The sequence below is a fragment of the Canis lupus genome, chromosome 30 (genome assembly GCF_048164855.1).
Source record: "Canis lupus baileyi chromosome 30, mCanLup2.hap1, whole genome shotgun sequence".
In the NCBI taxonomy this organism is placed as follows: Eukaryota; Metazoa; Chordata; class Mammalia; order Carnivora; family Canidae; genus Canis; species Canis lupus.
The window spans coordinates 41,583,324-41,599,253 of record NC_132867.1 but is presented as its reverse complement, the minus strand read 5'-3'; the positions used below and the strand labels follow the sequence as shown (position 1 = coordinate 41,599,253).

At 67.4% G+C, this 15,930-nt stretch overlaps 1 protein-coding gene and 1 pseudogene across 6 annotated transcripts; one reads left to right on the top strand and one right to left on the bottom strand.

Moving 5' to 3' along the window:
- Positions 1-986: 986 nt before the first annotated feature.
- LOC140621823 (uncharacterized) lies at positions 987-3,502 on the bottom strand (annotated as a pseudogene).
- On the top strand, positions 3,394-13,010 carry CFAP410 (cilia and flagella associated protein 410). 6 transcript variants are annotated; one of them, XM_072807174.1, is made up of 9 exons: positions 3,418-3,577; positions 4,396-4,533; positions 5,379-5,397; positions 6,788-6,834; positions 7,617-7,748; positions 9,028-9,257; positions 9,951-10,224; positions 10,442-10,532; positions 12,528-13,010. In XM_072807174.1, exons 4-9 carry the CDS (start codon positions 6,806-6,808, stop codon positions 12,657-12,659), a joined length of 888 nt encoding a protein of 295 aa, XP_072663275.1. In that variant the 5' UTR covers positions 3,418-3,577; positions 4,396-4,533; positions 5,379-5,397; positions 6,788-6,805; the 3' UTR covers positions 12,660-13,010. The 6 variants fall into 6 exon arrangements, with proteins under 6 accessions (XP_072663273.1, XP_072663274.1, XP_072663276.1 ...); XM_072807172.1 differs by lacking the exon at positions 4,396-4,533 and having other exon boundaries at positions 3,394-3,577; XM_072807173.1 differs by lacking the exon at positions 4,396-4,533 and having other exon boundaries at positions 3,395-3,577; positions 10,056-10,224.
- Positions 13,011-15,930: the final 2,920 nt, after the last annotated feature.

The window sequence follows — 15,930 nt, the reverse complement described above, 5'->3', positions numbered from 1 at the left end:
TCAAGTTTACTGCAACAGGGGAGAGAGGACAGGTGGCTTCGTGGCCAAGGAGCAGAGCGGGGAGACCAGCGGGTGGAAATGTGCTGAGATGTCTCCGGGGGCTGCTGCTCACGGGGAGGGCAGGCCAAGACCAGGTCCTACTTGTGGGATGCAGAACGTAATCAGGTAACGGGGGTGACCGCACATCAGGGTGGGGGTGAGCCAGCAGGCTTGGTGGAGACCGGCCGGCCAGGCCAGGGCAGGACAGGGTCCTCGAGGAGAGGACGTCTCAGAGCAGGACGACTCAATGCGGTCTCGTCACCTCCACCAGCTCTGAGATGCCAAACGCAGGTCGACGGATCCTGACCCCTGCTAACCTGTGATTTCTACGAGCTTCATACTCGAAAGGCCCCCTTCCCTTAAGTGCTCACATGGGGGGGTGGGGATCCACCGCCCTAGGACTCTCCCTGGTTTCCTATTCCAACGGTTTAAATCACAGTGATTCAGGAGACGCAAGAAACTGTCACCTCGATGCTCCAAGCTCAGGTGCTCCAGAATGGGGGGCTCGGGGACTGGGTGCCACAGGGTTGGGGGCTCGAGCGATCAGGGACCTGGGGCCTCAAGAGCTGGGGGCTTGGAGCCCCGAAGGATCGGGAGCTGGGGACTAAAGGGTTGGGGGCTTGAAGGATTGGAGGCTGGGGGCTCTAAGGATCAGGGGCTGGAGGCTGGGGGCCTCTAAGGACCAAGGGTTGGGGGCTGGGGGGTGCTAAGGACCAGAGGCTGGGGGCTCGAGGGCTCTAAGGAGCAGGGGCTGGGGGATGGGGGGCTGTAAGGACCAGGGGCAGGGGGCTGGAGGGCTCTAAGGACCGGGGGCTGGGGGGCTCTAAGGACCGAGGGTTGGGGGCTGGGGGGCTCTAAGGACCAGAGGCTGGGGGCTCGAGGGCTCTAAGGAGCAGGGGCTGGGGGCTGGAGGGCTCTAAGGAGCAGGGGCTGGGGGATGGGGGGCTCTAAGGAGCAGGGGCTGGGGGCTGGGGGGCTCTAAGGACCAGGGGCTGGGGGCTGGGGGGCTCTAAGGAGCAGGGGCTGGGGGATGGGGGGCTCTAAGGAGCACGGGCTGGGGGATGGGGGGCTCTAAGGACCAGAGGCTGGGGGATGGGGGGCTCTAAGGAGCAGGGGCTGGGGGCTGGAGGGCTCTAAGGAGCAGGGGCTGGGGGCTGGAGGGCTCTAAGGAGCAGGGGCTGGGGGATGGGGGGCTCTAAGGAGCAGGGGCTGGGGGATGGGGGGCTCTAAGGAGCAGGGGCTGGTGGATGGGGGGCTCTAAGGACCGAGGGTTGGGGGCTGGGGGGCTCTAAGGACCAGGGGCTGGGGGATGGGGGGCTCTAAGGAGCAGGGGCTGGGGGCTGGGGGGCTCTAAGGAGCAGGGGCTGGGGGCTGGGGGGCTCTAAGGACCAGGGGCTGGGGGATGGGGGGCTCTAAGGAGCAGGGGCTGGGGGCTGGAGGGCTCTAAGGAGCAGGGGCTGGGGGATGGGGGGCTCTAAGGAGCAGGGGCTGGGGGATGGGGGGCTCTAAGGACCAGAGGCTGGGGGATGGGGGGCTCTAAGGAGCAGGGGCTGGGTCTGGAGGGCTCTAAGGAGCAGGGGCTGGGGGCTGGAGGGCTCTAAGGACAGGGGCTGGTGGATGGGGGGCTCTAAGGAGCAGGGGCTGGGGGATGGGGGGCTCTAAGGAGCAGGGGCTGGGGGATGGGGGGCTCTAAGAGCAGGGGCTGGGGGATGGGGGGCTCTAAGGAGCAGGGGCTGGGGGATGGGGGGCTCTAAGTACCAGGGGCTGGGGGATGGGGGGCTCTAAGGAGCAGGGGCTGAGTGTTGGGGGGCTCTAAGGAGCAGGGGCTGGGGGATGGGGGGCTCTAAGGACCGAGGGTTGGGGGCTGGGGGCCGCTAAGGACCAGAGGCTGGGGGCTCGAAGGCTCTAAGGACCGAGGGTTGGGGGCTGGGGGCTCGAGGGATCTAAGGAGCAGGAGCTGGGGGATGGGGGGCTCTAAGGAGCAGGGGCTGGGTGTTGGGGGGCTCTAAGGAGCAGGGGCTGGGGAATGGGGGGCTCTAAGGAGCAGGGGCTGGGGGATGGGGGGCTCTAAGGAGCAGGGGCTGGGTGTTGGGGGGCTCTAAGGAGCAGGGGCTGGGGGATGGGGGGCTCTAAGGACCAGGGGCTGGGGGATGGGGGGCTCTAAGGACCAGAGGCTGGGGGATGGGGGGCTCTAAGGACCGAGGGTTGGGGGCTGGGGGCCGCTAAGGACCAGAGGCTGGGGGCTCGAAGGCTCTAAGGACCGAGGGTTGGGGGCTGGGGGCTCGAGGGATCTAAGGAGCAGGAGCTGGGGGATGGGGGGCTCTAAGGAGCAGGGGCCGGGGGCTGGAGGGCTCTAAGGACCAGAGGCTGGGGGATGGGGGGTAAGGAGCAGGGGCTGGGGGATGGGGGGCTCTAAGGAGCAGGGGCTGGGGGATGGGGGGCTCTAAGGAGCAGCGGCTGGGGGATGGGGGGCTCTAAGGACCGAGGGTTGGGAGCTGGGGGCTGGGGGGCTCTAAGGACCAGAGGCTGGGGGCTGGGGGGCTCTAAGGAGCAGGGGCTGGGGGCTGGAGGGCTCTAAGGAGCAGGGGCTGGGGGCTGGGGGGCTCTAAGGAGCAGGGGTTGGGGGCTGGGGGGGCTCTAAGGAGCAGGGGCTGGGGGATGGGGGGCTCTAAGGAGCAGCGGCTGGGGGATGGGGGGCTCTAAGGACCGAGGGTTGGGAGCTGGGGGATGGGGGGCTCTAAGGACCAGAGGCTGGGGGCTGGGGGGCTCTAAGGAGCAGGGGCTGGGGGCTGGAGGGCTCTAAGGAGCAGGGGCTGGGGGCTGGGGGGCTCTAAGGAGCAGGGGTTGGGGGCTGGGGGGGCTCTAAGGAGCAGGGGCTGGGGGATGGGGGGCTCTAAGGAGCAGCGGCTGGGGGATGGGGGGCTCTAAGGACCGAGGGTTGGGAGCTGGGGGATGGGGGGCTCTAAGGACCAGAGGCTGGGGGATGGGGGGCTCTAAGGAGCAGGGGCTGGGGGCTGGGGGGCTCTAAGGAGCAGGGGCTGGGGATGGGGGGCTCTAAGGACCAGAGGCTGGGGGCTCGAAGGCTCTAAGGACCGAGGGTTGGGGGCTGGGGGGCTCTAAGGAGCAGGTGCTGGTGGGGCGGGGGGGTCGGTCGGGTCCTCCCCGGGTCGCAGCAGAACTGCGTCACCCGGGCCCCCCCTCACCGTACATGCGCAGTACTAGGCGCGCAGCCCGGGGGGCGGGGCTAGGGCGGCCGGGGCGGGGCCATCGCTCCCGGCGGCCTCACTGCGCTCGCGCCGCCCCGCCTCCTCGCGGGGAGACCAATGGGCTCGCGGGACACGCCCCTGGCGACGCTGGCTCCGCCCCCTGGAGACGGGCCGCCACGGCGCGGAGCTCCACCCGGCCAGCGGGCTGCGGTCGGGGCCTTCGGGGCGGGTCGGGGTCCCGGGCGGCCCTGCGCCATGAAGCTGACTCGGAAGATGGTCCTGTCCCGGGCCAAGGCCTCGGAGCTGCACAGCGTCCGGAAGCTCAACTGCTGGTGGGTGTCCGGGGCCGGGGTCGTCCTCGCACGGTTCCCCCCGCGCAGCACCGGGGTCCCGGGAGGAGAGGGGACGGGAGGGGGGGGGACCCGGGGGGAGAGAGGACCCGGGAGGAGGGGGGACCCGGGAGGGGAGGGGACCCGGGAGGACGGGGGACCCGGGGGGAGAGGGGACGGGAGGGGAGGACCTGGGAGGAGGGGACCCGGGAGGAGAGAGGACCCGGGAGGAGAGAGGACCCGGGAGGAGAGAGGACAGGTGGAGAGGGGCCAGGTGGAGAGGGGCCGGGAGGAGGGGGGACCCGGGAGGAGGGGACCAGGGAGGAGAGGGGACCTGGGAGGAGAGGGAACGGGAGGGGAGGACCTGGGAGGAGAGGGGACCCGGGAGGAGGGGACCAGGGAGGAGAGGGGACCCGGGAGGAGGGGACCAGGGAGGAGGGGACCTGGGAGGAGAGGGGACCCCGGGGGGGGGGGGGGAGAGGGGACGGGAGGGGAGGACCTGGGAGGAGGGGACCCGGGAGGAGAAAGGACCCGGGAGGAGAGGGGACGGGTGGAGAGGGGCCGGGAGGAGGGGGGACCAGGGAGGAGGGGACCAGGGAGGAGAGGACCAGGGAGGAGAGGGCACTCAGGAGGAGCAGGCCCAGGAGGAGGGGACCTGGACCGAGAGGCCCCCCACACCTCTGCTCCAGCCGGGGAGCAGGGAGCACCTGTGGAGGAGCCACCAGAGTCGGGGTGGAGGGGAGCAGGTGCAGCCACAAGCCTGGGGGCCACTGCCACAGATCATTCCGGAATTGTTACCCCTCTGGGTGGTGGTGTTTCAGACACAGGCTCCAAACTGCTCCCTTTGCTGGAAACCGCTGAGGTCTCCCCATCGGCCTCCTGGATAGCTCCTTCCGGAAGGGCCTGAGTCGGACATGGCCAGCCGTAGGGAGCCAAATCTCCCAAGCAGGGGGATGGAGGTGACTAACACCGTCCAGTGGGGAAGTAGAGGCTGAGTCCAGAGTAACCAGGCGGTAGACGTTTCTGTAACTGAGTCCTGTTGGGGAGGTGGTGTCCCCAGGAGCCCCGCTCTGGGAGGAGACAGGACCGGATGGAGGAGCTGTGGGGTCAGTGCAGGTGTACAGGTGGGGTGGCCACGTCTGGCTGGGCCAGGGGAGGACTTCAGGAACTCCGGGAGGATCTGCAGGTGTTCCCTGGGGGCTCAGAGCAAGCCCTGTAGATGCGTCGGAGGAGGTGGGCCATGGGGAGCTCAGCCCTCCTCCTAGGACGTCCTCCCAGGCCGCGTCGGCACGTTGACTGCAGGGAGCTCGGCCCTGTCACTTGTTCCCGTAAGGCCCTTCTGTTTGGCATGAGGTGGCCAGGCTGCGTCTGAGCAGGGAGAGACAAGGGCCTGCTTGAGGCTTTCCAGCCTTTGTTTCGAGAGCTGCCTGTTCAGCCGTTGGACGTGGCCCCTGACAAGGACTTGCTTGTTCACTGCATCAGTGGGGGACATTGTCCAGCCTTGCCCCAGCCCGGAGAGTCAGTGCATCTTTGTGTCCTCCAAGTGGAGCGGCCCTGCTGCTCCTCAGTCTGAGAAGCACCCCTCAAGCACCGAGCACAGAGACTTTTGTTGGAAACAACCACGCAGCAGTGTTTGACACGTTTGTCAGTCCTCGGGACGGGCTAGGCTGGCCCTGACCCTGTCGTTGACATCGTAGGATTTCAGTTTATAGGCATCTGTCATTAATTTTTGGGATTTCTGTTTCTTTTTTTTTTTTTCTCAACTTTCACAAAATTAAAGTACATGTGTCTTTTCTTTCCCCAGGGGCAGCCGCCTCACAGACGTAAGTATTATGCGGAGCATCTCCAAATGCTCTCTGGTCCCAAAAGTGGAATCCTGTCCCCCAAGAGGACCGTTAAATTTGCTGAACTGCATGCACTCAGTTCAACCCCAAATCTGGTACTTTGTGTTTATTTAGTATAACTTTTCGCTAATTGTTTCACGATTTTCGTAATGTGGGATGACTAATGAAAAAGCTATTTCATGCGTCCTGGTTTATTTTGACGTTCCTTTAAGAATTCTCCCGCTGATGAAAGGCTTCACATCCCAGGTCTCAGGGAGCGGATCCCAAGTCGGCTGGGGAGGGATGCTGGGGGCCTGCGTTGCTCACAGGAGACGTGCACTCTGCTGGGAGGCCTTTTCCTCGGGTTCCTGAGCTGCGTGTCACCGAGGACGTTGCTCACCTCAGCTTCTGCTCTTAATGGGATCCAGTGTTGTGCTCCCCACCCCCCAGGCCATGGCAGGAAAGGATGGGGCCCAGAGTGGGGGTCGGGGAACAGCACCCCGAGCTGAGCTGAGAGTCTGTGAACAGATTTCTTCCCCTTTCTCTCTGAGAATGAGCGTCCCTGACTTAACACAGGGATCATACCATGTAAGAAAAGGTCATACGTCTTTTCTTTCTTTCCTACTTTTCTAACTTGAACTAAACCTTCACTTGAAAACAAAGTCAGAAATGCAGCTGAGACCCTGGGCTATCCAGGAACGCTGATTCCACCTCACGCTACCGCTGAAATGCAGCATATCCAGCTGCCGAAAACAATCCTAAAAAACAAAATTACCACCATACAGAAAACAAGTCCATGGTGCGTGCGATGCATCCGAGCAGCCCGTGAGCCTGTTGGGGTCAAGGGCCTCGTGTGGCCCGGTTCTGGCGTGTGGCAGACCCTGTACCACCCGTCGGCCACACAGTTGGAGGCCATCCTGGGCCAAGCCGAGCACCCGTTGCTCTTTCCCCTGAGTTGATGCTGTTAACACGGTAATGAGAGCCAGTCCCAATCCTGTCTCCCTTTCGGCCCCGCTCCGTTGGCCAAGCCCTCCCTGTGTCTCAGAGATGGCAAAAGAAAGGTTCTCGGTCCAGCGGAGGGGCCACAGAGGTCCCCTTAAGTGATGTCTTCTGAGGGCACCGAAGGGCAGGGCTTCGGGCAGCGTTTGGTGGCGGCGATGCTGTTACGACATCCCAGAGCGAGCGCGTGTCCCCGGGGTTGAGGGAGCCCGAGCAGATGCAGCGTGCGGAGTCTGGTGCAGAGCCCGCGGCCCCGTGTCCCGTGCAGCCCCACTGAGGCGAGGGCGCTCGGCCTGGGCCGTGAGGGCGGGGCCCACCAGGCGCCACGCGTGTCTGCGCTGGGCTCGCAGGAGCGCCCGGCCGTGCCCCACCTGCTTCCTTCCCTCCCTAGGTCTCCATCTGCCGGGAGATGCCCAGCCTGGAAGTGATCACCCTCAGGTACTGCGCCCGCTGTGCTGAGTCACGGGCCTCAGAGAAAAGGGGGATGTTCAGATCCCCTTAGGTCACCTGAAAACCCCCGACAAGAGTGTGTCTGGGGGGGCTCCTGCGAGCTCTGCCTGCCCGCGCGGACGGGTCCCTGGCCAACCCCCTCGAGCTCGCCCTGCTGTGTCCCGGCCCACCCTCGCTGCGATCGTGGGTGCAGCCTCCACATGAGCAGCCCCGTCAAGGCGGCCGCGTCTGCCCCCAGCGCCCCCGCCGTTCTCTGCCCTCCGGTTCTGGCGCCGCCAGGAGCTCTGCTGGTCTCTGCCCCACGCGGTCCCTCGACGGCAGCTGCCCCTCTGGAGGCATTGGCATCTCAGGCAAACCGGGGATGAACCAGACGCTGCCGATGGGATTTCTGGCAGCTGGGCGCTTTGGAGGGTTGGGGGTAGGCGGGGAGCATCGTCCTCTGCCCCTGAACTCCCTCCTGCCCGCTCGGGACCCAGGGAGGGAGCCGGGGATTCCTACCGCTTGCCAGATGCCGGCTCTCGCACCTTGGGCAAGGCTCAGATCTCTGGGCCTCAGTTTCCCTATTTGTAACATGGACATAGTACCGGCACCTGCCCTGTGGGGCAGCGAGGACTGGGTGCCGGCAGAAAACGGAGCGCTTAGCGAGCATGCGTGCACCATGTCGTTGTGTCGCTGACTTGCTAGGATTATCGATGAAGTGGAGACCTGAGCCCACACCCAGAAAGCCTTCCCTGACGATTAAACGGATTGCCTTTCATTCCTGAAAACAGGCGAGCCCCGAACCCTGGCCCTGCCCGCCCGAGTGACGTGGGGCACGTCGCCGGCCCTCCTGAGCTGCAGCGTCACTCAGGCTCGTGGCTCAGAGGACGGACGGAAGGCCCGGGGGTGTTGGCCGAGCTCAGGTGCCCGGTGCCCGCGCGGCTGCGTAGGAACCCGAGTGTAAACCGCTGCGTGAACGCGGGATGCCCGTCCTTCACTGGGGTGCAGTCCCGTCCCTTTGGTCTCGGAGCCTCGTGCTGAGGCTGCCGTAACAGTCCCGCACACCGGGCGGCCCGTGGACAACAGACGTTGGGTCTCAGCCCCTGAGCTGCGCGTCTGAGATGAAGGTGGCATTTGCCGTGTCGGGGGGACCCGCGTCCTGGTTCACGGACAGCCCTTCTGCTGGGTCTGCGTGTGCGGGACGGGCACGGGAGCTCCGGGGGCTCTTCCATGAGGGCTCCCGAACCCCGTCACCTTGGCCGTTAGGTTTCAGGGTATGAATCTGGGGGGGCAAGCACGGTTAGCCCCGTGGTCCAGCAGGAGGATGGCAGGCTGGGGTGCGGGTTCAGATGTTCATGTGGCGCCCCGGCCTGTGCCTGGGACGGCTTCCTCAGATGGCGAAGCCGAAGTCCTGCTCTGGGCACCGTGGCGTCAGCCGCAGACCTGGCTCTCAGTGAAGCCGAGCGCCCCACTCCCCACCGGCAACTCCTTTAACAAGTGGGGGGCCCACTGCGGTGCTGCGGCTGCCAGACAAATGCAGCCCCCAGCAGAGAATGTTCTAGGTGGGCTTGGCCGCAGCCCACCATGCAGGGAGCAGCAGCGTCCCCGCAGCCGTGGAGGGTGCTCCCGGCCTGCTCACCCCTCCAGGCACCTGCCCTCTGCTCCTGTGGAGCTGGGAGAGTTTCTGCTCGTGTCCGCGGAGGCCTGCGGGGTCTCAGCCTGGAGCCCACACGATTCCGTCTCCGACGTGTTCACAAGTCCGAGGAGCAAAACTGAAGCGCACGTACTTCGTCCCCTCCTGGGGCTCGGGCTTGGGAAGTCGGGGCTCGGTTCTTGCAGCCTGGGGCTTGCTCGTGTTTGCTGTGGGTTTTTCTGGCCGCCGCCGGCTGTGGGGCGCAGAGACGTCCTGTGAGGGAGGGTGAGCCCCCCCCTCCCCGTTGACTCCGTGAGGCCTGGACCAAGCAGGAGGCCGGGGCCTTGCTCGCTGCTGCTCACGTGTCCACTTCGGGGACTTCCCGTCCTCACGGTTTGTCCTTGGCCCGGGGTCTTTGTCGACCTTGACTCCTGCCGTCCGGCTCTGACCCCCTTCCCAGGAGAGGGCAGGTGGGCTCTGTCCTGGTGTTTGCAGTTGACACGAGGGGCTCAGTGGGGGGGGGGGACGCCCTCCGCGAGCGGGGCGCCGACTGTGCTGTCCCCCTGCAGCGTCAACAGCGTCTCCTCCCTGGAGCCCGTGAGCCAGTGCCAGCAGCTGAGCGAGCTCTACCTGCGGAAGAACCGCATCCCCAGCCTGGCGGAGCTCTTCTACCTGAAGGGCCTGCCGCGCCTGCGCGTGCTGTGGCTGGCGGAGAACCCCTGCTGTGGCACCGACCCCCACCGCTACCGCATGACCGTCCTGCGCAACCTGCCGCACCTGCAGAAGCTGGACAACCAGAGTAGGTGCCTGCTGCGCCCCACAGCCCGACGGGGAGTCCCTTCCTCTCCTCTGCCCTTCCAGCACCTTCCAGGAGCCAGCAGGTGCCCCCTCCCTGTGGGCTCCTCGGGGGGCGTCCCCCAGGCTGCTGCCCCTCGATTCACAAGTGTGAGTGGGGAGGGATCACCCGGGGCAGCCCAGGCGGGCGCAGGATCGCGGGGGCCTCGTCACCCTCCACCCGCCTGCTGCTGTCGTTTCTTCTGCTCCTTCCCTGCTCAGAACACTTGCCTGGGGCCCCGGGGAGCCCGTGAGAGGGTCCGGCTGGGCTGGCAGCGTCCCTGCTGGAGGCCGGCGGGCGCCTCCCCGCGGCGCTGACCGCTCCTTCCCCACCTCTCCTCCAGGGCCTGCATTCGGAGGCCCCTGGCACCACCGTGCTGGGCCCTGACCCTCCACACACGCACACTTTCCCCCCAGGTAGACAGCTGCCGCGTAGGTTAGCTCAGGGACCTCCGTCCACGTGGGAGTGCAGCAGACCGTGGGCCGTGTGGTCTGTTCCTTTGCCTATAATTTGTCTCTTCACGGACGCTTGTCTGGAGCAAGTGCTGAACTTGAGATTCACGTCCAGCCGGTGCCAGGGTGGGGCGGTGACAGGCAGGACCCGGCCGCTCTCCAGGAGCTGGCCGGCAGGGTGGACCGACGGACCCCGCTTGTCTAGAGCAGACTGTGCCCGGCGTGGCCGTGGTGGCGAGCCGCAGTCCGGGGGGCTTCTGTGGGGGCGCGTCCACTCTGATGCTGCAGCTCCGCCCGCTTCACTCTGAAGCCGTGACCGAGGAGGAGCTGTCCCGCGCGTTGATGGAGGGAGAGGAGGTCACGGCCCCCGGTGGAGAGGGCACGGGGAGCGGCCAGCCCGAGATGTCCTACGCCCTGAGCACCGTGGACGCCGCTGCTGACACCCAGCAGGACACGCTGAGCTATGGCGAGGAGACAAGGTGCCTGGTGGCGGGGGCGACGGGCCTGCCCCTGGGGCTGCAGCAGCCTGGCGATGGGGCGGGTGAAGTGGGCCGGCGGGCGTGGGGCACCCCTGACCCAGCACTGCAGTCTCCCGGGGGAAGGCCAGGTGGCCGTGGCCGTGGCCAGCCAAGCCGCCGTGCGGCGGGGACGGGGCAGCTGGCCTGCTCACATCCTCGGTCCCTGTCCTTCCTGCAGCGTCCAGGGCCAGCTCGGCCTGAAGTCCCCTTCCCGGGACCGCTTCCCTTCCTTCTCGCACAGGGAAGCCGTGAGCAGTCGCAAGAACAGGGTGAGCATGATGGGACAGCACCGGCTGAGGCGGCCACCAGCTCCCTCTGCCCAGAACGTGGGGACGGGGGTGCACGGGCTGAGACACCCAGGGACTTGCAGAGCCAGGCCCCAAGGGTGGAAGTGGCTCTGAGCTACACTGGAAGTGACACGCCGGAGGGTGTGTGTGCAGCTGAGCTGGCTTCAGTGTGCAGGGGCAGCCCCAGAGGGACAGGAGACCCCCGTCCAGCCTGCGGGCAGCTCCGGGCAGCTCCGGGCAGCATGTGGGACCAGGCGTGCCGAGCGGCAGGCCGAGCCCTGGTGGGCAGGTTGCTGTGGCAGCACCTAAAGCTGCAGAGGTGCGCTGCTCGCGGGGACGCCTCCCACCTGCAGGGGGACAGACACTCCTGTCCTGGCGGGGCAGTTCTGCGCCACCGTGGCTCCTCAGGGTCCCTGTAAGGAGTAACAGGTTCAGAAGTAGGCTACGGGGGCTGCTCCGTCGAAGGCTCCGGTCCTTTCCACGTGTCTGCCGCCTGTGAACTTCTGTCTTGTTCTGGGGCTTGTTCCTCCTGGTCACGGGCTGGCGCTCTGATCCAGGCTCACACCCAGGAGGACAGGGGCCATTTCTTCCTTGTGTCCTCTCACTGGGGAAGAACGGCTGCCCTGTGTCTTCCTCACCCGGCAACACCGGCTTCATCAGCTGGATTGCTCACGTCCTGAGTGTGAGCCTGTCACCAGCCAGAAGAGCGGGGTCACCACCGTCAGCTTGGCCCAGTGGGGACTTTGCCTCCTAGTCACATGGGAGGGGGGCTGCGTGAGCACAGCCAGGGTCTGTGAGGAGGTCCGTGACCCCCCAGCTCCTGCTCCCGACTGCCTGGCTCTCCTAGCCCCGCGGGGTCCCAGAGCCATCCGACTGGTGCTCACATGGGAAGGGCTCCACAATCGGGGTGGGGGCTGCCAGCACCCCCTTGAGGACCTGGAAGGGCTTGTGGAAGGCACAGAGGGGTGGACTTAGGCCCCATCCCGGGGAGGGACCAGCCCGCCCTAGGGGAGAATCGTCCCCCCAGAGCTGCTGACAGCCGTGACTGCAGGCCGGAGGCGATTCTGGGCAGATCCTCCGCAAGGTCCGTGCATAGGCCCCCACCCAGCACAGAGGAGCCCCCGGAGCAGGCCAGGGTCTGCAGAGCCCCGGAGGCTGCCCCGAGGTTACACGGGCCCCCCCAGCACAGGAGGAGCCCCAGAGGGTGCCCTGAGGTTACACAGGCCCCCCCCCAGCACAGGAGGAGCCCCCGGGGCAGGCCAGCGTCTGCAGAGCCCCGGAGGCTGCCCCGAGGTTACACAGCGCCCCCCACCCAGCACAGGAGGAGCCCCTGGGGCAGGCCAGCGTCTGCAGAGCCCCGAGCTTGCACACTGCTCCAGCCCTGTACCTTCCATAAATGCAAACTGAAACCATCAGACCTGCTTGTGCAGCCAGAGCCACTTCGGGGACAGCAGGGAAGGCCCTGGCTCTACTCTGCCCGTGACCCGTGGCCTGTGGCCCCGTCCGCCCCCGGGAGGTCCCGCAAGCCCCGATGGCAGGATGCACAGGGCCAGGGAGGCCAGGGAGCTGTAGGGGCGGGGATGGAGCAGGACCCCCGAGGGGTGCCAGGGGTGGGCGGGGGCACTGCTCCCTGTGGCCCCCGGAGCAGATGTCACCTTGCCACCACGTGCCCCAGCTCACCTCATAAGAGCCAGCCCAAGTGGCCCCCATGTGCAAAACGCTGCTTTGCTCCACTGCAGATAGAAACCATGAGCACATGCCTAGCACACGCGTGTCTGTGATCGTGGTGCTGAGCGCTGCCCCGGGCCGCTCCGCCCCTTCCCTCCCAGCTGGGTGACCTCGGCCGGCCCTGCGGGCAGTGCAGCTCTGTGGGGGAGCCTCTGCCCTGTGTTCTCCCGGGGTTTCCTGGGGGGCCGCTCGCCCGGATGTACAGGTCCGCTGGCCTGGTGGCCTCAGCCGGTGACCCTGTGCCCCCAGAACAACGTGCTGACCGCCATCCTGCTGCTGCTGCGGGAGCTGGACGCCGAGGGGCTGGAGGCCGTGCACCAGACTGTGGTCAGCCGGCTCCAGGCCTTGCAGAAGCAGGAGCAGCAAGAGGACGTGGAGTGACCCTCAGCGCCATCCCGAGCTGCCAGGCCTTCCTCCCGCAACCCCGTGCCCCAGCCCCTGGGAGGTGCCGGGTCACCAATACAGCCACGGCCTCCGCCGGACCCCGCTGAGTCCCAGCCTGTGGTCTGTGTCCCAAGAGGCTCAGGGCCGCCGGGAAGGCCACGCCCTCGGTGTGGACGGTGTGGATGGCGCCCTGGCGGAGCAGGAGGGGCAGCGGGCCCCGTGCTGGGTGCCCTCCCGAGGGCGCAGGTGCACGCCAGCCTGCACGGGGGCCCACCTGGGCTTGGCGCTTCCCGCCGTGGCAGCGCCACCACCGTCCCTAATAAATGTCTTCCCAGAGTCTGACCCGGAGCTCGTGTTGCCCCTGTCGGTTCTTGGCCCCAGTTGTAGGTTAGACTCTGCCCGCGGCCGGCGTCCAGAATGATCTGTCCTTAGAGTGGCTTCGTGTCACCAGGCCCACCAACTGCCACGGGGCCGGGGCAGGGGAGGCCTGGGGCAGGATCTGGGTGCCACCGTGGGAGAGGCAGCGGGCGGGCGCCAGGGGGGCACCCAGAGATGGCACCTGAGGTGCGTGCTCCCGCGGGGAGAGGCTCAGGCCGGGGGGTGGGGGGGGCGCCCCCACAGCGGGGGTGCCTCCCTGGCCGGGAGCAGCCAGGCGATCTTCCTGGTTCCCTCCGCCCCACTCCAGCTGGGGGGCACCCAGATCTCTGAATGTGTCCGTCTCTGTGCGAGCGAGGGGGTGCTGCCTACTGTGCGCAAGGACCCAGATGGGCGACCGCGCGGGGGCGGCGTGCCCGTTGAACGTGGGCTGCGCTCAGGGAGCCGGTCTCCAGCTCGTCCAGCCTTGCCGGGGCTGCGGGGCAGGGGCTTCCTCTGGGGTGTCCGTGGCCCTCAGGAACCGAGTGGCCACGCGGGGCCGCTGCGCCCACGCTCTGTGTTCGAGGAAGCGGCCGGGCTCTCCTACAGCAGGTGGGGCAGGTGACGGTGAACAGCACACGCGCCCCTCCCCACGCCCCAGGCCCACTTCCCGCTGAGCCACCACCTGCTGCGCCACCACCTGCTGCGCCTCGGGGACTGGGACGGGCGGGCCGGCCCTAGACGCCCCTGCCTCGGCTCCCGGGGGCGGCGGGTGAGCTCCGTGGGGGGAAGATGCACCTCGAGATGCCCTTTGATCGTGGCGACAGGGGCGCAGGTCAGGAGGACCAGGCCGGATGGCGGGGGCCCTGCTCACCTTGTGCCCGCCCCCGGGGCCGCCCTGTTTGGAGGGAGGACACGGGTGGTCCTCTGGTGGCTGTCCTCCGGGGAGGCATCGCGGGGGCCTCCGGAGTCCCCCCAAAGGGAGCTGAGAAATGCTCACTGGTCCCCATGGGGCTGTAGGGTCAAAGTTGGAGAAATTAGAGGAGAGACGGGGGGTGGGGGCCAGGCCGCCGGCGTTCTCCGAGAGCAGACCCTCGTGCTCCTGCTCCCTGCAGGGCCCGGGGCAGCGCGGACTTGCCCAGCGGGATGCCCCATGCATCTGGGGCTTCCCCCTGGGAGGGGACACCCAGGGTGGCCTCGCTGAGTGTGCAGAGCTTGGCATCTGCCCAGCGAGGGGACTCGTCGCCGGCCCACCCTCCTGCACCCCTGCGTTTCCAGTGCGCTCGGCCAGGCCGCGGCTGGCCTGGGTGCGGGGACCCCACCCTCGCTCGGCGCTCTGCTGTCGCCGACCTGAAAGTCCCCTCACTGTGGGGCCTGATCTCAGACGTTCCCTGGGAAGTCCTCGGGGCTGGCGGTCCTTCCATGAGGAAGAAACACCGTGTAGGTCGGGCCCGGCCGCCTGTGAGGGCCGCACGCTAGGGGGGCTGGTGGCCACGGTGCTCACCTGGGAGCCCAGCCTGCACCCTCCCCTCCGCAGGGGCTGGCGGGGGCGCACAGTGGGAAGAAAGAAGCCTGGGGAGGCCACCCAGGTGGTGTCGCATCCGCATCACCCCTCCCACGGAGATGTCATCACACAGGGAAACAGGGACAGCAGGGTCCCTGCGGTGCATGTCCTTACTGGGCCGGGGGCTGGGACGGCGCCCCGATGCCGGCTGCTTCCCACCCTGTCCCCACACGCGGCCCCTCGGGAGGGGTCCCCTCGGGTCGTGGTGGGACACCTGTGTGCAGGGGCCTCTGGGTGGCGGTCCAGGAACCCTCTCCCCCACAGAATCGTGGGACAACGCTCTGGCTGCAGAGGCGAGGCCACCTGCTGCTTCTCGAGGTCCCGTTACCCGGGAAGATTCCTCGCGGGCGCTGTGCCCCGGAAGCTCACGGCAGCATCCGTACTGCGCAGGGCGCAGCGCACACGGCGGAGGAACGGGCTTTGCGGTCACCCGTGCCCCCCGCCTGCTCTAGCAGCTTGTCCTGTGGGGCGCACCCGCCTCCACAGGGGGACGGAGGCTTCGGGGGGCCGTCAGGGCTGAGAGCGGGCTCTGGGTGCAGGGGCCCCCGTGTCCAGCAGCCAGCCTCAGCCTGGCGGGGTGACAGGCTGGGGACCCCTGGGGCGGGGCTGCTGCACAAGGCAGGGGATTGCTGCTCTGTGTCCTGGACCCCCGACCTCCCCCACTGCCCCCCTCCTCCCCCCGTGACCACGCAGCATGCCCGGCCCCCCCACCCCGTGCAGCACTCCCCTCCCAGGGCTCCCCTCCTCGAGCTCTGGAGAGCAGCGCCTGCTCCCCAGCTCTGCCTTCCTGGGCCTCCAGCACCCCCCTCGCCCCCACCATGCTCCCGAGGCCTGTCCGTGGCCCCACACCCCCACCCTGCTCGGAGAACCAGCTTGGTGCACTCTTCCCTGCCGGTGAGGCTGGGCCTTGCTGTCTGTGGGATTCTCAGGGGGCCCCAAGGTCCCAGGCCCCTGCTGTGTGCACCTGTATGGCCCCCGCCCCGAGGGGAGTGTGCATGGGATGGGGCCCCGCACATACACCCAGAGTGAAGGAGCATCACGGACGTACTTAAAGTCCCTGATGGGCTGCCTGAGTTCATCGGAAGGGAGAGTGGCCTGGTGGGCCTGGCCTAATCAGGGGGCCCCTCGGCTCTCCTCTACAGCTGCCAATGGATTCAGGCTGAGAATGGGGTGGGCCTCCTTCTCCTGACGCAGGGCCCAGGGGAAGGGCCCAGGTAAGAGGCAGCAGACGCCCTGCTGCCCCCGGACGTCTGCCACCAGGTAGCTCAGAGGGCCTGAGGCCTGGAGGTCCCCGCCTCCGCCGCGGCCCTTGGAGGACCCAGCTAGGCCGTGCCCTCACCCCTGAGCCCT